At 40.9% G+C, this 22,927-nt stretch overlaps 1 protein-coding gene across 1 annotated transcript in view; it reads left to right on the top strand.

Annotated features, from left to right (window-relative positions):
* GABRR3 (gamma-aminobutyric acid type A receptor subunit rho3) overlaps positions 1 to 22,927 on the top strand; it is a 44,367-nt gene that overhangs the window by 10,398 nt on the left and 11,042 nt on the right. The window contains exons 3-7 of the mRNA XM_061437457.1: positions 7,075 to 7,142; positions 9,192 to 9,415; positions 13,572 to 13,654; positions 14,715 to 14,855; positions 19,426 to 19,578. Coding sequence (XP_061293441.1) covers positions 7,075 to 7,142; positions 9,192 to 9,415; positions 13,572 to 13,654; positions 14,715 to 14,855; positions 19,426 to 19,578 — 669 coding nt within the window. The remainder of the gene's footprint in view (positions 1 to 7,074; positions 7,143 to 9,191; positions 9,416 to 13,571; positions 13,655 to 14,714; positions 14,856 to 19,425; positions 19,579 to 22,927) is intronic.

Here is a 22,927-nt window from a genome sequence, read left to right as displayed (position 1 = left end):
GGGATCTTCTCAACCCAGGAATCAAACCCAGGTCTCCCACATTGTAGGCAGATTCTTCACTGTCTGAGCCACCAGGGAAGCCCTTTTTTAGGTTGAAGATGCAAGTTTCAGCAGGCATCAGAGTCCCCTGGGGGCTCCTTAGCACCCAGATCACTGGGCCTCACCCAGAGGTTTTAATTCAGTAGATTTGAGTGGGGTCACGAATTCTCATGTCTTATACATTTCTTGGTGATGTTGATTTTGCCGGTCTGAGAATCACATTTGATAACTACTGAATTAGATTATTAGCATCAGATTAATTTGCGGTGAGTATAATATTTTGCTTTTCAGGAGCATTTCTCACATTTATTGAACCTAATTTAAGATTTTTAGAAGCCTCAAAATCAGTCAGATTCAAAGATGTATGCTTTTTTTTTTTTTTACTACCTATAGATCTATTTTTTAAATTTCTTTTTTTTTTTTTACATCACTACTCAGATGTGTCATCCTTACCACAATTCACCTGAAGATGTACTCTTAACTGCCATTCCCAATAGACAATTTATTTCCCCCAACACAATTTGCCCAAAGTTTGGATAATATGCTCTGCAACTGTTAGGCAGGTATTCTGGACCTTGGTCTCGACGATTCTAAAGAGTCTCTATTGTGTATCTGTACCACAGCTTTCTTATCCATTCATCTGCTGATGGACATCTAGGTTGCTTCCACGTCCTGGCTATTATAAACAGTGCTGCGATGAACATTAGGGTGCATGTGTCTCTTTCAATTCTGGTTTCCTCAGTGTGTATGCCCAGCAGTGGGATTGCTGGGTCATAAGGCAGTTCTATTTCCAGTTTTTCAAGGAATCTCCACACTGTTCTCCATAGTGGGTACGGGGAGGGAGGAAGGAGGAGGGAGGAGGGCTCAGGATGGAGAACACGTGTATACCTCTGGTGGATTCATGTTGATACATGGCAAAACCAATACAATATTGTAAATTAAAAAAAAAAAAAAAAAGAGTCTCTAAAATCTTTCCCGTCCCACAATTTAGCTAGGGAACTTTTGTTTGAATTTAAACTTGACCGGTTGTGGGTACCTGGAGCCATTAGGGGGCTCCAGATGCACAGGAATAGCTTGGAACTGGCCTCTCTGGAGTAGTGATTAGCAGCCCAAAATGATGTATTCCCTTCTATACGAATTCAAAAAGCTGCCCTAATTCCTGTTAGGTTAGGTTCGTCAATTTAATGAATTCCTATCCTAGAGGAAAGGGTTTTATGGGTTTATTTTAGACCACTGAAAGCCAGAGAGATTAAGAGAAAAATTGCTGCCCTTGAATTTGGACCTTGAAACAAGCACTCTACACTTTGTAACTCAAAGTGTTCCAAGGACCAGCTACAGAGTCGCTTGGGAATTAGTTAGAAATGCAGAAGATCAGGCCCCATCCTAGGGTTTCTGAATAAAAATCTGCATTTTAACAAGATCCCCAGGTGATTCGACTATACTTTACAATTTGAGAAGCACCGTCATAAATTACCAAGAGCCGACCCAAAGCTTTTATCTCAAAACGTTTATGCCTTCTTTCTCCCTCCTCTGTATCACCCCCACCCGCCAGAAAAACATAATATTGATCTTAAATTTCCACTTCTCTTGATCTGTTAGGGATACATGTTAAGAATTTTTAAAACAATTTTTTTTCCTGAGGCTACTTTCTGGGGGTCATTAAAAATGCAATGGAAATGTACTACTTAGTGGCAGGAGGCAAATCATCCCACGATTAAGAAATTTTTCTGACAGTCATGGACTGGGGCTAAATGGTATCCAAGTGGCTTGTGTATTCAGTCAGTTCAGGCAGAAAAAATCCATAAATTCAGTCAGAAGTGTCAGTCTGGTAGCTCTGAGAAATATAGTCCTTAACCTTCTCTTGTCTTGGTCAGAACAGCTTTTTATACCGGTGACCCATTCTCTGTTCTCTCAAGCCTGCTTTCCTGGGAAACTCAAGCTGCAGAATATAAAAGACAGGCTTAAATTTATCTTCTCTTTCTTTATACTTGTCCATAACACAACACACACACATTCTTCTTTCCTCTTGCGCTAAACGTAACTTCAGCACTTCTCTTCCCTTAATGTTTTCCTAATTAGCTTTAACATTAAAACCAGCTGCTACTGCAGTGTTTTTTACTTTTATAAAGCATTAGAAGATTAATTGACTCATTATGTGGAAACAGGAGGATATAAATTTAAGGGAGCCTTTTGTTTAACTTGGGTTATAAATTGCAGCTCATTTTCTTTATTTATGCTTTCCCTACCCTTTACGTCTCCCATAACTAAGGGCTTTTTTTGTTTTAGTTGTATAGATGATGATTTCTTTGTTTCTTTAAAGTGAAATCAATTCAGCATCTAGATACTGGCTGCTGAGTTAAAACAAAAGCTGAAGTTGTAAAAGCCACTTGTGTAGGCTTTGCTTGTCAAACAGGAGGACCAGATCGGGAGCTAGGGGGAACTGGCTGTATTCCTGCATTAACCAGCTCTAGCTTTCAGGCAAGGTCTTCAACCTTACTGAGCATGAGTTCCCTCATATGTCAAATGGAGCTAAATTGGTTCTACCTAGCTAACTAACAAAGTGGCTGTAATGATAACATGATATAATATATCACGTATTTTAAATGTACTCCACAAATAAGATGCATAACTTTTATTTAGATCCCCTTATTCCAGCATGCATAAAGTAAGATTGATGATTTTTATATGTATAATATAATATAGTATAATATACATGGCAGTATAAATGTCTGTGCTACCACCTAGTTAGTGATCCTGGGAAATGAACACCTAATTGTAATACCTAATAGTTGTTTAATTTTTACTATATTCCAAATGCTTTACATGAGAATTAATAAGAGCATTTATGAAACTGGTATTATTCATGTTCTGTGTATCACACATTACTATATACTGAATAAGTTGGTTAACACATTTAATGTTAGGTTAGGCTAAGGACTTGATATGCATTTTTTATTTAGTTTCACAGCAACCCCATTAGGCACAGACCATGTATGTTGTATGTATCTCCCCTATTTTACAGATGAGCAAAAACTGAGGCTCAGAGGAGTTAAGGATTACAGAAGGTTAAACTCAGGTTTATATGGTTACAAATTTCATAGTTTTCAATCTTTTTGCTTTATTACCACCTTCTCTCTGAGACTCAGCTCCTATTTTGCAAAAAAGAGTGATCTTTGGAGCTTTTAAGAAGCTCCCAAATTCTATGATTTTGCATCTTGCTTTTACTCACCCTCACCCTCCACTCTGTCCTCAGAATGTCAGAGCAGAGTTTACAGTCCTGGGCCCAGGAGAAGATGCACTTGGGCATCAAATGCAAAGGAGACAAAACTGAGGTCAGATAGCATCTGAGGACAAACACTTTCCTTTGAGATGAAAGAGCTTATCCTGACAAAAATAGAATAAATGGGAGAGAGGAAAGAAGAAATCTAAGACGTATTTAGGAACCCATTCCTAATGGATAAGCCATGTTATTACCCGCCTGTCAGTCCAGCCTTCAGACAACCCTGAGGGCCCAGTGCTTGTCCAGTGGTGACATGAATGTCCTTGTATGGTGGTGTTAGAAGACTGCCCTGGCTTGCAGAGATACTCATCAGTAACTGGGTCCTACTCAGAAGTCATAAACATCCTGAATCCAAGTTGTGCTCACACTTTGTCATAAAATAAACACTGTATGAGAAGCACTGGATCATTCTTTAGTGAAGAATGGACTGATTGTTTCAATGTTTGAATGTAAGACTGGGAATTGTGGTCTGTAGTCTGAGGAATAGATTCACATTTTTGCTGAATTCAGTTCAGTTCAGTTGCTCAGTCGTGTCCGACTCTTTACAACCCCATGGACTGCAGCACACCAGGCTTCCCTGTCCATCACCAACTCCCAGAGCTTGCTCAAACTCATGTCCATCAAGTAGGTGATACCATCCAACTATGTCATCCTCTGTAAATCTGCTGAATTACAGTAACAATAACATATATTCTATGCAATTTATTGAGTATCCACTAAGTTTACCAACTGTATTATTTCTAGTCTTTACATAAGTCTCCTTGGTGAGACTACTAATGGATCTGATAGTTGAGGACCCTAAGCTTAGAGATTTTACTGACCTTGTTCTCATGTGAGTCATGGAGCTGGATTCCAGCTCTGGTTGGGACTCTAATGCCAAAATTTTCTCCAGGATGTTCTGTTCCCTCTCCAAGGCCTCTCCCATCTCTTCAGTCCTTTGGAGTATTGGAGTTAGTAGGGGGAATTACTCATCCTGAAAGGCCAGACAGGGCCAGGGATGAGATCTTTGCATGAAGTGTATATTTTGATAGCTCTACCTGTTAAAGAGGGCTTCCCCAGTGACTCAGTGGTAAGGAATTCATCTGCAATGCAGGAGATGTGGGTTCGCTCCCTGGGTTGGGAAGATCCCCTGAAGGAAGACATGGCAACCCACTCCAGTATTCTTGCCTGGAGAATTCCATGGACAGATGAGCCTGGAGGGCTACAGTCCACAAGGATGCAAAGAGTTGGACATGACTGAAGTGACTACTCACAGACATGTCAATTAAAGAAAAAAGGCAAAACAAAATAAAAGCATCAGAGCTAAACCTGATAAAGGAATAATACTGAGCTGTTCCCAAGTTAATGCTTAATCATAATTATCACTAAGCAATATTTTAATAGAATTGTCATTATTAACACTATTGGAAGTGATCGGTCCAGTATGGCAGGAAGTAGTTAGCAGTTCAGATGCAAGTAAGGTATTCCTACAGCCTGAAGCAGAAATATATTCTAGTGACAGGCCCAGCGCCTGGATAGTTGAAATCCTTGTAAGTTAGGAATGATATCGAGGGTTTAGATTCATAAAAGAGGGAATCAGTGTAGATAAAGTGAAGGTAATGTCAGCCATGAAGAAGAACTAAAGAGCCTCTTGATGAAAGTGAAAGAGGAGAGTGAAAAAGTTGGCTTCAAGATCAACATTCAGAAAACTAAAATCATGGCATCCAGTCCCATCACTTCATGGTTAATAGATGGGGAAACAGTGGAAACAGTGGCTGACTTTATTTTTCTAGGCTCCAAAATCACTGCAGATGGTGATTGCAGCCATGAAATTAAAAGATGCTTACTCCTTGGAAGGAAAGTTATGACCAACCTAAACAGCATATTAAAAAGCAAAGACATTACTTTGCCAACCATCTAGTCAAGGCTATGGTTTTTCCAGCGGTCATGTATGGATGTGAGAGTTGGACTATAAAGAAAGCTGAGTGCTGAAGAATTGATGCTTTTGAACTATGGTGTTGGAGAAGACTCTTTAGAGTCCCGTGGACAGCAAGGAGATCCAACCAGTCCATCCTAAAGGAGATCAGTCCTGGGTGTTCATTGGAAGGACTGATGTTGAAGCTGAAACTCCAATACTTTGGCCACTTGATGAGAAGAGCTAACTCATCTGAAAAGACTCTGATGCTGGGAGAGATTGGGGGCAGGAGGAGAAGGGGACAACAAAGGATGAGATGGTTGGATGGCATTACTGACTCAATGGACATGGGTTTGAGTAGACTCTGGAATTGGTGATGGACAGGGAAGCCTGGTGTGCTGCGGTTCATTTGGTTGCAGAGTCGGACATGACTGAGCGACTGAACTGAAGTGAACTGAATGTCAGCCAATTAATGGGGGGGAATAGGCATAGATGGTGCACAGGGACTGGTGAGGCATGTCTTGTTTTATAATGTATTATATTGGGGTTTCCCTAGTGGCTCAGATGGTAAGAGAATCCATCTGCAGTGCAGGAGACCCCAGTTCAATCCCTTGGTTGGGAAGATCCCCTGGAGAAGGGAATGACTACCCACTCCAGTATTCTTGTCTGGATAATCCCATGGACAGAGGAGCCTGGCAGGCTACAGTCCCATGGGTTCCCAAAGAGTCAGACATGACTGAGTGACTAAGCATACACACACACACAGTACATTTAAAATACAATAATTAGGTGCTTTATTAAATTATATGTCACATGTAGCATATCCAGACAATAAGGAATGAAGTCTTTCTGGCCTGTCCCTTCTAAATACCAGAATCTTGTCTGAAATAACCACTTAGGATCCATCTAGGCAAGATTTATTTTTCCCCAACAATAGTTGAAAGCATTTTTTAATTAAGGGCTATAAAGTTTGAGAATTGGTCACCATGGAAAGGAAACATATGAAGAGTCTATATATAAATATACAAATTATTTGAACATATATATATATACATCAGGGCTTTCCAGGTTGTGCTAGTGGTAAAGAACCCACTGCCAGTGCAGGAGACACAGGAGACACGGGTTTGATCCCTTGGTCAGGAAGATCTGCTGGAGGAGGAAATGGCAATCCACTCCAGTATTCTTGCCTGGAAAATCCTATGGACAGAGGAGCCTGGCGGGCTACAGTCCATGGGGTGGAAAAGAGTAAGACACGACTGAGCACATGTGCATGTGTGCATCACATTTCATACACAGTACTAAAGAATGAAGTTAGTAGCATCAGCATCCCCTCACACAGGAGCAGATGAAACCCTCTGTAGAGTGTAACAAGGGATTGTCTTGGTCTCGGTTTGTTCTCTGGGCACATGAGCCTGATTCTGTGAGACCCAACTGCACACAAATCTAGAACTTGCCTGTCTGGAGTTGCTCCCATTCTGATTTTCAGAATACTCTCAGCATTCACATTTCTAAGGATGTCTGCTTCACCCCAAATGCAAGCTGTGGTTTCTGTTTATCTGGGAAGGGGCATTTCTGAATGTGCAGCATCCTGGGGAGCACCATTGTCAGTGTGTCCCTCTAGCCTCCCCACGTGAAAGAGACTGATTTTTAGGCAAGAGAGGAAAGGCTCCCACATTTGCCAAAATCATGAACTTCATGCTAGTCTGCTCCCTGAATATGTAATACTATATCAATAGATAAGTGAGAAATTTATCATCAAAACTTGAAAAGTAATTCATTTGCAGCATTGATCTCTCTCCACTTTAAATGTTTTCAAAAATAATCCTGATTCCTCATTATATTCTCATTCTTCTTTCTGAAGGATCTCCAGTGCCAGTGGGTATAGATGTCCAGGTTGAAAGTATTGACAGCATTTCAGAGGTTGACATGGTAAGTTTCTCCATGAGATGCTTTTTTCTGAACGGATAGATTCTCAGTAGTGTCAAAATCACTGACGTTTTAATAAATCATCTTAATTATGCATGTTATTCCTGCTTTGCTTAATAAAGTTGAAGTTGCTTTATTCTTTTCTAAGTATTATCTCTGCCCCGGATTATAATTCTCATTCCTTTCTTTCTCGTCTCCTTTTCTTCTATTGGCTTTACAGTGTCCCGAAGGACAGGATATACTTAGCTATGTGACTTGAACCTTGGTACTCAGTATCAGCAAAAAACTGGTCTGCATTCTCCATGCCCAATTTGAAAAAATGATCAAGTGATCCCCAGTGTTGGCTTCTTTTGCTTCTCATTTATCATTTTCCAACCCTCCCTTATTTCACCCTGAAATCACTTTCAGTCTCTTTAGTTTTGTCCTGCTCTCCTCCCTGCTTCCCATGAGACTGCCAAGTAGTGGTGATGCTGATGTATCGCTGACACGTGCCAGTGTCTGCCATTTGACTTCACAGGCTCAGTGTTTGCCTGGTGCCCTTCAGATCAGACTGAGCATCTAAACACAAATATATGCTTATTAAAGCAATCCATGCAGTAACCCACAGGATTCCCTGTGGGGTGGTGTTATGGTAATGAATGAACCATTGTATTTATTCACTCTTACCCTAATTCCAAATTACACGTGGCTGGTGCTCCTAGATTAACCCAGAGCAATAATACAATGTACCTCTATTCTGATCCTAAGAAAAACAAATGAGCTCATCGTTACTTGATGACTTGTTTGTGGTTTGCTGAGATTTGTCCTTTGCTTGTGTAGTAAATGTTGAAGTTCTATTATATGTGTTATTTCAAGAAGAATTTGAGTGTTGTTGACAAATAAATGAGAATAAGAAGTAAGCAATTGGGAAATGTGAAACACATTGTCATTGCCTACATCCTATAACTTAGGTGAAGATAGGAGAATTTCTATTCAAACAAACAAAATACTCGTACCTGAGAGCCAAACAAAACTCAAATAATTGATTAAGCAAAGTTTTTTCTGCTAAAATAATGTTAATCTAGCTTTTTCCCCTCATCCTTGCCTCCTTACAACTGGAATGCATATAAACAAATTAAAATCCTGAGTCATACTGGATCAGAATCTCTGAGAACTAGCTTCTGGGGGATGTGCCGTATTAACAAATGCACAAGTGATTTTTGGCACACTACAATTCCAGCACCACCATTTCCTGGTATTTGTTCTGTGTCTCAAGCTGAAGATCACCATCTCTTTCTCAGGACCTCTGTCAACATTGCTGTTGTTTAGTGGCTCAGTTGTGTCTGACTCTTTTGCAACCCTAGTGTCTGTAGCCCACCAGGCTCCTCTGTCCATGGGATTCTCCAGGCATGAATACTGGAATGGGGTACCATTCCCTTCTCCAGGGTATCTTATCGATCCAGGGATTGACCCACATCTCCTGCACTACAGGAGGATTCTTTACCACTGAGCCACCAGGGAAGCCCCTCTGACAACATGCTTTCCATTAAAATGCTTAAAAACTCCTATAAATGTTGTGTTCAGGTTCTTATAAGACTGTAGTTTATTCAACTTGGGGAGGACCGCTTTACAAAAACAATAGAAATATATAGGTATAAAATCAATCATAAAAGTTAATATTTATTTACAGTGAGAGAAAAAGCAAACTAAACTACCAGAAAAATCAAAATAAAATACCAGACCATGAAGTTTTAGGTCCCTGTCTTCTGAGATCATCTTAGGTGATTTACCAGAGTGCTCAGGTAGAAATGCATCCCACTTATAACCTGTTTCCCCTCAGCAACTTGAATACTTGATGGTTTTCAGAAACTGTGAGCATTCACCAGAGTCCAGGTGAGGAGAGGCTCTGTGACAGAAGCTCGGTAGCCTCATTCTGAATCTACCTGAAGATATAAGCCATTCAGGCACAGGTCGTTAACACCTACGGAAACCAGTGGAGACTGATAGTACTGACTAGTCATCCTGAATCATATTTCTGCTGGCCTTGACTTGTCTCTTTTTCTCCCTGCCTAGGACTTTACAATGACTTTTTATCTCAGGCATTACTGGAAAGATGAAAGGCTCGCCTTTCCCAGCAAGACCAACAAAAGTATGACTTTTGATCATAGATTAATCAAAAAGATGTGGGTGCCTGATATCTTCTTTGTCCATTCTAAGAGATCCTTCATCCACGACACAACTGTGGAGAACATCATGCTGCGCGTCCACCCCGATGGAAGCGTCCTCTTCAGTGTCAGGTGAGGAGGGCTGTCTCCTGCCTTGGGCTCCCTGGCACCGCACCATCTGCACCAGTACTAGGGGGGCTCCCTGCAGGCTGAACTCCCAATTTTGCTGTGTTTGGTAATGCTGGAGCTTCAGACAAGCAGAAGATGTGACTTTTTTCCTGATTCTAACTCCCAGGTTTTGTTTCTTTAATGACTTTTAATAATTAGCATTTTGTTTATTCTTTTAAAGATTTATTTCTTTATTTACTGGCTGTGGTGGGTCTTTGTTAATGCATGCGGGCTTTCTCTAGTTGTGGAGAGCAGGACTACTTTTCACCATGGTAGGCAAGCTTCTCATTGCGGCAGCTTCTCTTGTTCCAGAGCGCAGGCTCTAGGCATGTGGGCTTCAGAAGCTGCAGCGCTTGGGCTCAATAGTTGTGGCACACAGGCTTAGTTGCTCCAAGACATGTGGACACTTCCTGCACCAGGGATCAAGCTAGTATCCCTTGCATTGCAAGGTGGATCCTTTTTTTTTTTTTTTCAAGGTGGATTCTTAACCGCTGGACCACCAGGGAAGCCCCTAACTTCTGGGTTTTAAAGAATGATTTCCTAATCTAACTGTACCCACTCTGGGCATATTATTGGAGAATGATAGGAAATAAGGCTGGACAAAATGGAGCTAAGACCAATGCCACCCCACCCTGCATCCCACCAAGCAGTCTTGGAATCTTGGATTAACTAAATAATTTTGTTAAGTATGTCCTTCACTCTTCACATGAAGATGTAGTCATCATGCATGTTACCCCTGATTTCTTCATTTAAAAATTGTTGAAAAACAAAATTTTAATTTAAAATATTTGATCTGTGCTAATGGACCTATCCAAATGGTAAATAGGAGTTCTGAATTCTGTTGGATATAAAAAAAATTAATAAAATATTTGTTCAGACACTATGCTATCATATCCCTCCATCTTTACTATAACATTTTTTTTTTTTTTTAGCCTAATGAGTCCAGTGCTTACTGACTGACCTACCATAGAATCTTAAAAATGTTTGGTAAATCCAAGAAATTCATGTTTGCAAATGTCTTAGAAATCCCAGAAAGATTCAATAGTAAACTGAAAAAGAAGTTAGCTCTCCAGAGGATATCCATGTCCTAATCTCTGGAACCTAGGAAGGTTACTTTACTGGGGGTGGGGGGAAACTATGCAGACATGATTAAATAAAGGGTCTTGAGACAAGGAAATTATTCTGGGTTATCTGGGTTGGACTAAATGCAATCATCAGTGTCCTTGTAAGAGAAAGGCAGAGGGAGGATTTGACACACGTGGTAGAGTAGGAAGTAGTGTGATGGTGAAATCAGAGACTGGAGTGACGCAACCACCAGCCCAGGAATGCTGGCGACTTCCGGGAGCTGTAAGAAGCAAAAGATGAATCTCACCCTAGAGCTTTGGGAGGAGGCAGGGTCTTTCTGACACCTTGGTTTCAGTCCAGTGATATTCATTTCAAACTTCAGGCCTCCAGAACTGTGAGAGAATACATTTCTGTTGTTTTAAACTGCCAAGTTTATGGTAATTGTTTACAATGAAAATATGTTCTTTTTATTCATTAAAAACACCTTGCTCGCTCTAGTACAGAGATTCTGTTACTGGACATTTTATAAAAAGCTATCAGTGTTTTTTAAAAAATGAAATGAGAGGAAAGTACCACTTTCCATAAGAACTTTTACATCAGAAGTAACCTAGGACTCTAACAAGTACTGGAATCAAGCCTTAGTAGGGATCAGCAGCTGAACAGCAGCATCTGGCCAAGAAATCATCTGTTTTAAATTAATTTTTTTGATGAGGGGATATCCACTGGAGAAGTAGCTCAGTGAATTGTCCTTACCCTGCACATTCCAAAGAAAGATTTGGCTCTTGCCTGGCTCCTGGGAAATAACCTACAAGCCCTTGGAATATCCTGCCTGATAAGTGTGTCTTTGTTTACCCAAAGACCCTGAGCCACATGGTATCAACTTGACCTCTGGAGAGGCTAAAGACCAAGATCAGCCATGGCTGACCAACCCTCAATTAATGCTTTGAACCCCTAGGCTCACGTAGTTCCCTGGTTGACAATACTCCATGCATGTGGTCATATGTCACTGCTAGGAGAATGTCACTCTGTCCATATAGCCCTGTCCAGGACAACTGGAAACTTGCTCCTGGTTTTTCCTGGAACCTGCCCTGTGCATATTAATTTCATTGTTGATTTTAACTGGTATCCTTTCATTGCAATAAATGATTAGCTGTTAGTATAACAGTTTTGATGAGTTCTATAAGTCCTTCTAATGAAACATTGACGCTGAGGTTGGTCTGGAGATCTCCGAACACAGGAGGACTCAGAATTGTTGTCTGCACAGCTGTTTCAGCTGACAGCAGAGCCAGTCCAAGCCCAGAGCCAGGTCACCTGGTTTCAGGCTTGGTTCTGACACCATCTACTGACAAAGAGTCTCTCCTTGACGAAATTCTACTCAGTGTCCTCTGAACTGTCTTCTCACATTGGCCCTGATTTTGAGCTTCTGTTTCTGTCTCTGCATGGTCAGTTTAGCCAGAGTCCCCTGTCCTCAATATCTGATCACCCTCCATATCTGATAAGGTTCCTCATCCACCTCTCCAGCCCCCAGCTGACATCTGACCACCTGGCCCTCCTTCAGCAAGAATTCTGTTAGGTCCATTTAGCCAGGTTCCCCCGACCCCTTATGTTTCCTCTTAGTAATTTTCCATCCACTGACTTGCACACCCCCCATCCTGGCCTCCTTGTTCCTTTGCTATAAATTCCCAGTTGTTATGTTTGGAGTTGATCCCAATCTCTCTTCCCAATTACAAAAAAAAAAAAAAAATTTATAGTAGCTGTCCTAAATAGAGTCTACCTTACCATTTTTTAAACAAGTGTCATGAATAATTTTTTCCTTAACACTGTCTACCTAATCTCCTTGGCTGTTAATTTATTTATGTGTACTCTGAAGGAAGGAGACTGAAAGACTTCATACGTCCTTTTTTAAAGTACCAGGAAGATGCCAAAATGAGTATGTTTTGTGTCGCAAGGTTATCCAGACCCCTCCCTGGTTTGGCATTTTCCTGCATGACTATTGACAGTAGAATTCAAAGCACAGCAGATAAAATGGTTTTCCCCCTCTGATTAACTGAGGGGTGCCATGGGTAGGAGCAGCTGTTGCCTTTGTTTTTTGCAGACCTGCTCAGGGGCCCTTTATGAACCTCTGATCTGCTTTTGTGGGTACCACAGTTCAGCAGCCTCTGCCTGAAGCCAGGAAAAGCTGCTGCTGCTGTTAAGTCACTTCAGTCGTGTCCGACTCTGTGCGACCCCATAGATGGCAGCCCACCAGGCTCCCCCGTCCCTGGGATTCTCCAGGCAAGAACACTGGAGTGGGTTGCCATTTCCTCCTCCAATGCATGAAAATGAAAAGTGAAAGTGAAGTCCTTCAGTCATGTCCGACTCTTAGTGACCCCATGGACTGCAGCCTATCAGGCTCCTCCATCCGTGGGATTTTCCAGGCAAGAGTACTGGAGTGGGGTGCCATTGCCTTCTCCGCAGGAAAAGCTAGGAGGACATAAAATGTGAAGAACAGCCCTCATCAGTATGTAAGCCCTTTGATTTAATAGCACCTGAATTATGCATTGTGCACATAGATCTCTAACTGAAAATGCTGCCGGCTTTCCACTCACTCCTGCAAAGATAATTTCCTCAGGTAAACTTGCTTTGTGAAGGAAACCTTTACTCATAGGTTTTTATTACCACCATTCCAGCTCTTTATTACTGGAAACTATTTAAGTTTGAATCTTCCAAAAAGCAGAAAATATTTAAGTCTATTTAAAGTCTTCTCACTTTGAAGTGTGTTTTTCTGAAGACATCCAAGCCAGAAAGTATAGAGGAAGCTGACCAGGAAATGGTGAGATCAGAAGCAATTCTTACAGCAGGAATTCACTCATTAACTCTGGGTCTTAAGCAATCACCTACCTTCCTGGGTTTGCTTCCTTATGGGTTACTTGGATAGAAGATGATGACACCTGTTTGGCATTATTCTTGAAAGGTGCACAAAACAGGCAGAGTGTCAGATAGCTTTAAGCTACATTACTTATTTGACCGTGTGGTGAAATGACCTGCAGTTTTCTTTTTCTTATTCTTCCTATAGGATAACTGTTTCAGCAATGTGCTTTATGGATTTCAGCAGGTTTCCTCTTGACACTCAAAACTGTTCCCTTGAACTGGAAAGCTGTAAGTGTAACCTCCCGATGGAGTGAGTACCTGTAGTCTGAACACACCATCACATACTTGCAGTAAATATCTTAACAAGCATGTGAACATTTTGATATAAATTAAATATGTTTATCCAAAAAAGCTTATCGGTTGGTTGTTTGCTTGGTCTTTTGGGTAAGAATGATGATGGCAAATTGTCTTGCAGATGAGAAGATAAAAGAGTCAAGAAAAAAATGCTTTGGTAACTACATATTCTGCAGTTTTCACAATGATTTTAAAGGAATAGCTCCTTAAAAACGTGTATTCTTGCTAATGTTATTAACATAGAATGGCAAATTTAGGAAACTCTGCCATTTATGTTCTTATATGAATCCCAACCTTCCATTAGGTGTATCTTGTTTCCCCAGAAAAACCCAGCTCTAGATTTAGATCACCCAGTCAAAGCCCTGTCAAAGGACATCTGAGCCAGAGCCCTGTCAATTACTTAGATCCACACCCCCTCCCCAGCTATTTTTGACATGACTTATTTAAACGCTGACTGCAATTTTTCATGATGCAGGTAAAGTGCTGGGAATCTCAACGGATGTCTCCTACAGAGACAATTCTCCCCAAACCCATTGGAAACTCTCTGTCACACTATTTGATCTTACAAGAGAATTTTCTACAAGCCCAGCTCACTTTGCAATTTCATCCAAGACAGTCACAAAACCAGTTTGAGGCCTAAAGCCTTGGCATCAGGCCTGTGAGTGAGAGGTGGTGCTGTGACATCACAGTGCACACAGACAGGCGAACAGCTGTTTGGAGAGTTTTTAAAGCATCATGTGGGCATGAGAAAACCCAACCACACTCTGTCAGTAATCAGGGTCTAATTTGGGGAGGGTTTTTGTGTGTGTGTGTGTGTGTGTGTGTGTGTGTGTTTATGATATGGGTATTATCAGTCTTTTGGCAAACATATATTTCAGAACCATGACATTGGACCAGACCCTGAGGATACAGAACTTTATAAAGCACCATCATGGGCCTCATGGAACTTACAGGAGCTCATTCTAACTGCAGGGATGTTATTTTCTTGTCTTAGATGCCTACAATGAGGAGGATCTAATGCTCTACTGGAAACATGGAAACAAGTCCCTAAACACTGATGAGCACATTTCCCTGTCTCAGTTTTTCATTGAGGAGTTCAGTGCATCCAGTGGATTTGCTTTCTATAGCAGCACAGGTGCAGTATTTTGTGTGGACAAGTCATGAGCATTTATTAAGCATCTGCTGTCTGCAAAGCACATGTGGCTAGTCCTGAGTCCAAACAAGCCTCCCATTTGACCAATAATATCATCCTTCTTTTCCCAGCAGCCGTCTCTATCTTTGCAATACAGGTCTTCTTCAGCTGACGATGGGGTACCTTCCAGTAAACCCATCATGAGCTGAAGTACATTTAATACGCCTAACCTCTTGAACACCATAAAGTAGCGTAGCCAAACTTAAACAGGCTCAGAACACTTAGATTAGTCTATGGTTGGCAAATCATCTAATGCAAATCCTATTTTAAAGTAAAGTGTTGACTATCTCCTGTAATGCAGTTGAACACTGTACTGAAACTGAAAAAACAGAAAGGTTGTCTGGGTACAGAATGATTTTAAGTATATCAGTTCTTTGCCCTCAAGATCATGGGGCTGACCAAAGCTGGCTTGCTGCCACTGCCCAGCATCATGTGAGAACATATGGCTAGCATGGGAAAAGATCAGAATTCAAAACTGGAAGTACAGTTTCTACTGAATATTCATCACTTTTGTACCATCATAAAGTCAAAATAAGTCAAAGCATCCTAGGTCAGAGACCATGTGTACACATTCCTGTCTTTATCATGTAAACACCTTTAACTAGATGTCTAGCTTCCCCTAGGCCCCTGCAGTCTACTCTTCATACAGCAGACAGAGTGTTCTTTTGAAAACATGAAGAACACAATTCTTTCCTGTTAAAACCCTGCGGTGCTTTTCCATCAAACTTACAGCAGAACTTAAGCTTCTCATCATGGCCCACAGGCCCTACATGATCACTCTCTGCCTAAGGCTCTGACCTCACCAATCACCGCTCGCTGCCCGGCCTCCCCACTTCTTGCTTGTCTTCAAACACACCCACCTCATTCCACCTGCAGGAGTCCTGCTTTCACCTTTCTTTGCCTGGTGTGTTTTCCCTGATTTTTTCATGACCAGCTTCCCCGTTTTGCTCAGAACTTTATTCAAATATCATCTCCTCAAAGAGTGCTTTCCTAGCCATCCTATGTACAATAAACCTCCCTCCTCGCCATTCCCCATGCGTATTTGTCTTCACAGCACTAACCACTTCCTGAAATACATCTCTGTTTGACTGCTTTCTTATCTGAGTGCCTGGCTAGAAAGAGTGTAGGGATCTATCTGTCTGCCTTGTTCGCTGTCTCTCACCCAGCACCTCAAACATGCCTGGGGCATGATAGATGCTCAATAAATAGCAACCGAATGACTTGATCAGTAAAGTGATTCTTGCACTTTATATGCCTATGAGAAGTAAGTACAGATATTGGGGAAATTTTAAATTTTATTTCAATACTTCTTTATTTTTTTGTTGTTACACAGACATACTTTATAATGAGAAAGATTAAAATGGGCTCCTGTATGTGTGTGTGCTCAGTCACTAAGTCATATGCGACTCTTTTGTGACCCCATGGACTGTAGCCTGCCAGGCTCCTGTGTCCATAGGACTTTTCAGGCAAAATACTGGAGAGGGTTACCATTTTCTTCTCCAGGGGATCTTTCCAACTCAGGATCAAACCCAAGTCTCCTGTACCTCCTGCATTGTAGGCAGATTCTTTACCACCAGCAACACCTGGGAGCCCCAAATGGTCCCCTAATATTACTTGTTTTTAAAAGAGAAGAATAAAGCATTTTGAAAGTTGTATTCAAATATCAAGTTATTAATATCTGAGTTCATTCAAGCATTTCTTAGGTTTTGAAAAGATCAGCATTTAGAATTTATTTTAGTTCACAAGTAGGTAATAGTTCTTCCTCACATTATCCATGAATTACCAAACAAGGTCACCTGAGAGCCAAATTCAAGTGTTTTTCTCAAATTAAACATATTAGTTTCATAAAAATATTTTATATTTTGTCTTCATGCCTGTCATTAAAACAACCACCATAACCGCCACTCCTAAATCAGCTATACAGAAAAAAAATTACAATTCTGGCTCAGTTACAAGAGTCAGAAGTATAGTTACAATAATGAAACTTGGCAACCCACTCCAGTGTTCTTGGAGAATCCCAGGGACGGAGGAGCCTGATGGGCTGCCATCTATGGGGTCGCACAGAGTCGGATACAACTGAAGTGACTTAGCAGCAGCAGCAGCAGCATCTTTAGCCTTTCAACACAGAATGAAGCCTTAGCATCAACAGGCCATTGAAGGTGACAGTCTTTGGATATAAAAATCTTCTTGGACATTGTCTTGGACTAAGTGCCCAGTCACTGCCCGCCTCTTCCATTTCCCTGCTGCCAGTTCTCCAGCCCTTCTCTCTCTTTCATAAACTTCCTTTCTTTCTACCATGTGGCAACCAGATGGAGGTGGGTGGACACTTCCACCCAAAATTTGGTTCAGATGTCAAAACTGGTGATGGCACACAGATGCTGAAAGGGTATACAGAGATTTATTACTGACATAATGAGGTTTTCTAGAGAGAGCAGGGCAGGCTTCAAAGCATATCTGAAAATGTCTTGAGAGAACAGGAAGGGGCCTCTGGACTTGGGGTTCTGTGGTGCTTAGAAAGTGGGACTCAAGTGAGGGCTCCTTGCATGGGGCCATGTTTTCATGGTTTGATCTTTCCATCAGTAAAGAGAGAACATCTGGCTTTCTTCCTAGCTTGCCCAGGTGTGGAGCAGAAGGAGAAGTGGAGCTAGAGAGCTATCAGTAGTCAAATATCAAAAATAGAGTCCTACTCTTTTGCACTCCCGGAATGAGAGCTCCACTCCTTTCCAGAGCAGCACTATCTTTCCTGGTGGGTAAAGGGAGCTCTTCCCAGCTACAACTTCAACAACAGAACTATCCCTCGTCTCCCCTTCCCAGAAAAACTTCAAGACAGAGCAACATGTCTCCTGCTTGGTTGCCAAAAAAAAAAAAAAAATTATTCAGAAAATTATGAGTTAAAAAAAGACCTCGTTGCCCAAATACATTTCAGAACTTAAAAGCATATGCGTAAGTGTGTCTTTATGAAGTACTTTCCAGCTTTTCCTTATCCCTTATAATTTCACAATAATTATACGAAGCTATAACATCAGAGATGCTATTATTCCACTCTATAGCCATAATCAAAACTCTCAACTGCAGACTATAATAAAGTGGAATGTAACATGGGTAATACAAGACAATGAGTAGCTTAAAAAAAGGCATATTTTGACTTTAGAGTATAATACATCATGTATCTTTTATTACTCTTGGTAATGAAATTGTTTAGTGTTCCTGATGCATATCAACTGATAGTGAGAGAAACTAAAACAAGTAGGAAAAAGAAAGGTAACCAACAGTTCATTAAGAATAGAATACTAGGCATACAGTCTGCAAACTCAGTGAAGATTGACCAGGTATATGTTTGCCTAAATGTTTACCCGATCTGTCTAGTAAGTTTGCCATCTTGGGTTCAGAAATTACTACTGGGGAAGTAGAAGAGTTCTCCAACCTTGTAACACCTATAACTCAATTTTATTATTTTTAACCTATAGGTTAAAAGACTATAGGTTAAAATATAGGTTAAAATCCTGAATAATTTGGATTACAGTCAACTGCATTTATAATGGAAAAATTAATCTTACCACTTATTTATAAAAGGTATATTTTCATTATTCATTGCTTACTTTAGGAAAGATTTAATAAGATTGGCATCATTGTAAAATAAAGCAAGATGATATGAAAGAGAAATATGAGAAAGAAAAATGTAAAATAAGCATAAGTTATCATATAGAATCTAACATGTAGTTACCAGGAAATGGCATCAGAGAAGTCCTATAGATGGTCCAAAAGCATGCTCTAACCTTCTAAACATGGTTCCTTGCAGCCAATGTGAAATGGGAAGCTGAACAAATTATGCATATTGACATGACCGCAACTGGTGCTTTGATCAGTACAAACTAATACCAACATGAATTTATATAATTCCAACAAGAGACAAAGAGACACCATTTGGCTACTTTTCAACAGATTAGAATAGATAAATTAATGGTAGCCTCGAAACTTTGAAATAATAAAAATTGTTTATGGATACTCCCTTCCCCCAGCCCCTCTTTGAATCCCTAGCTATCTGGATCCTAACTTGGAATCCAAGGACAGAGAAGCTGCTGTGAATCTTTTCCTCCAGATGAAATGTTTCATGTCATTTGTTACAGCTCATAAGTGGTTTATTGGCTCTTGCATCAGTCATTAGCCATATATTGAAGACTTTTTCACCTGAAGAAACACTGCAAACACAAAACATTTTGGAGTAAGGTCTCTAAAGGCCACCCCACAAAATATAATAACCATTCATCCCTGAACAGCAAATATGAAATTTAAAGGAGAACCTTAGAGTCAGACAATTAAACCTACTGCAGTTCAGTTAGTTCAACCAACATTGGAGGCCCAGGTCCTATCCCTGTACTGGGTAAACAAGGGTGTCTTAAGTTCCATGTTACCTAAGAGCTTGGAGTCTAAAGAAGCAGGTTATTGTCACTAAGTATGGCATTTCCACCAAAAAAAAGCCTGTTCTGATGAAAACTTTGACTTTTCCTCATAGGTTGGTATAATAGGCTTTTCATCAACTTTGTGCTAAGGAGACATATTTTCTTCTTTGTCCTGCAAACCTATTTCCCAGCTATGTTGATGGTAATGCTTTCCTGGGTTTCATTTTGGATCGACCGAAGAGCTGTCCCCGCAAGAGTTTCCTTGGGTGAGTCTTTCTGTACCTTTGTGAAATGTTAATGTGGGAGAAATGTCAAGGAGGGTGAATGAATTGGTGATATGTGGAGAGGGAAAGAGGTGATGGGTTAGTAGGGCTAGTTATGATGTGCACTCAGGTTACAGTATTTGGCTTGACAGCCATAAAGGCAAATTGTAGCTAGACTCTTTCCTCGGAAACCAAGACATTCAGTATGAAGACTGCACCAACTGACCCAAGGTGGAGGGTAGGGAGGAGAGAGGGTGAAGTTATGAAGCAGAAACAGACTCACTTCACAAATGTCTCTTTTCTGCCTTTCAGGAAAACCTCCCTGTCTCTTGCCCAAGTTCACTTCACTTTGCCTGACAGACCCTTACATTGCAGAAGTTTTCAGTTCAAATGAATTTACACTCTACTATTGGTACCTTAATAAATTACCTCTTGGAGAGTCGAATGCTTGAATTTGGAAACATAAGAGCTAGTTTAAAAAAAATTATGGCATAGCCTGTTAATAAATACTGAAATCAGAATCCATTACAGCAGAATTTTAGGTGTCGTGGCACTTCAGAGATTACAAATAGGGAAACATTGCCAGCCTCATTAACAGGTGTGATTGTCACTCTATCTAGAGACATCACATGCCACTGTCACACACACAGATTTATGGAAACCACTTCAGACCCACTTAGCGATTTTGATTGAGTCCTTATAAAGTAGACTTGCCAAGCTAAGTACTTAGACAACATGTTACTTAATGAGAACCCAGGAATCAGACCCACCTGCCTTCTTGGCTGGTTTGGGGCAGAACTCTCTCATTTGGGCTGATTTTGTTCTTTCACCCATAATGCTCTGTTTAGGGAGAAGATTGTTATAAGTGGTTCACAGTCATCATAATTATCACACAATTCATTCCAGAAGGAGTGATTTCTAAGTTAATGTTGACAAATTATATGCATACTTCTAAAGATATTTGAAAGACATAAATTGTCATTAATATTAATGATTTGTTTACCTCTTTCCCCTACTAAAAGTTTCAGTTCACAAGCATTTGAGTCTTGAATGTCTTCAAGGGGGAAAATACCATCTGAATGAGTAACTAAATTATTGTGGCTGTTCCTTCATATCAGACCAGCCTGGCCCTGACCTCAGTACAGCAGTGGGGCAGTATAGACCCAAAGAGGAGACTAAAGGCCCATTTCCAGCCCTTGACACAGAATGAGAAAGGCATTCAGTCTCTAAAGGTTTATGGACATGAGTTTCAATGGGATCCCTGAAGCTGACTGCTTAGCTCTTATATCATGAAAATGACAGCAATAAAAGCTGGCTCTCAGGCAGGTTGGACTGAATGGGCAACACTGAAATTCTGTGCTGCTTGTGTCTACAGAGTTAGGAAATTGCTAGGCAGATTTATATAAAATAATATACAAATCAGAAGTGTCCCTCCTTCATTTTAATAGAGAGAACAAACATTTCTAGAACACTACTATGTTCTCAGGCTTTTGTTTCCTCCCACCCTCAGGTTCTTTGAAAGATACTTTGCCATCTTTTTTTTTTTTTTAATTTATTTGTTTATTGAAGTATAGTTGATTTACAGTGTTGTGTTAGTTTCGGGTATACAGCGAAGTGATTTAGATTCCTTTCCATTATAGGTTATTACAGGATATTAAGTACAATTCCCTGTGCTATGCAGTAGGTCCTTGTTGTTATCTCTTTTATATATAGTAGTGTGTATCTGTCGGAGAAGGCAATGGCACCCCACTCCAGTACTCTTGCCTGGAAAATCCCATGGACGGAGGAGCCTGGTGGGCTACAGTCCATGGGGTCGCTAAGAGTCGGACACGACTCAGCGACTTCACTTTCACTTTCATGCATTGGAGAAGGAAATGGCAACCCACTCCAGTGTTCTTGCCTGGAGAATCCCAGGGACGGGGGAGCTTGGTGGGCTGCTGTCAATGGGGTCGCACAGAGTCGGACACGACTGAAGCGACTCAGCAGCAGCAGCAGCGGCAGCAGCAGCAGTGTGTATCTGTTACTCCCAAACTCCTAACTTATAGATGCACCTAGTGGGGAGCAGAGATCCAGCCCAAGCTCCTTGGCACGTGGTTTGGAGTGACATCCTCCAGAGGAAGGGATACCTCTCAGTAATTTGTACAAAGATGGAGTTTGGTCTTGCAGAAGCCTTGTAACTGCTTATCTCACCTCCTTTTCTTCTTGCCCAAGTTCAACCCTACCACCAGAGTGATACTTCTGTGACACAAATGTGATCATCATACTCTCAATCTCAAATGTGATTGCAGTAAATACACTCAACTTGGAATTCAAGGTGTCCCTTGAGGCTTGTCAGATAAAACACAGGATACTGGGTTAAATTTGTATTTTAGTTAAGCACCAAACAATGTTTGAGTATAGGAACATCTGAAATATTGCATGGAACACACTGATACTGAAACATTATTCATTGTTTATCTGAAGTTCAAATATAACTGAATATTCTGTTTTTATTTGCCAAATTTTCAGCCACACCCCTGCCCTAAAATACTTGCCCTAATAGTGAAAGTAGCTCGGTTGTGTCTGACTCTTTGCAATCCCATAGACTGTAGCCTACCAGGCTCCTCTGTCCATGGAATTCTCCAGGCAAGAATACTGGAGTGAGTTGCCATTTCCTTCTCCAGGGGATCTTCCCAACCCAGGGATCAAACCTGGGTCTCCTGCACTGAAGGCGGATTCTTTACTGTCTGAGCCACCAGACTTACCTTAATAAGCTTCAGTCAATTTGAATATTCAGTGTTCTCAAACAGGCCCTTGTGCCTATCTGCTTCTCTCACCTCTGGACATTTGTGCTGACTCCCACTCTATCTAGAACGCCCTCCCTACCTGTCTTTCTCTGACAAATTTAGCCATTTCTGAACAAGCCAGAAGCCTTTACCGATGGTTTCAGGCAGGTATGGTCTCTCTCATCTTTGAACCACAGAGCGCTTTGTATCTCTCCTAAGGAACCTGCTTCATCTGTTTCCTGTTCAGCTGTGGGGTGGGTTGGTAGCTCATCTTGTCTTCTCTATTAGAATATGAGTTCTTCAAGGATGGTGACTAGCACAGTGCCCTGCACGTATTTTGTGCTTAATATATAGTTGTTAGACTGCCAGTATTTCGCCCACCATGTTTTTAATAGCTGTATTTTAGTTACTAACTGAAAACAATGATGATTCATTTCTCATTAAGACTCTTCTGCATTTGGGTTCATTTGCTGACTAAGGATGAATCATTTGCTGGTTAAAACCCTTCCACGTCTGTCATGTTTCAGATAAAGAACAATAGAGGCAGAACAGCACAGAGTATCAGTTGTGATTAGGCAATTCTATTA

Source organism: Bos javanicus, chromosome 1 (assembly GCF_032452875.1).
Source record: "Bos javanicus breed banteng chromosome 1, ARS-OSU_banteng_1.0, whole genome shotgun sequence".
Taxonomy (NCBI): Eukaryota; Metazoa; Chordata; class Mammalia; order Artiodactyla; family Bovidae; genus Bos; species Bos javanicus.
The sequence above is the reverse complement of the archived record's forward strand: the minus strand, read 5'-3'. Positions and strand labels throughout refer to the sequence as shown.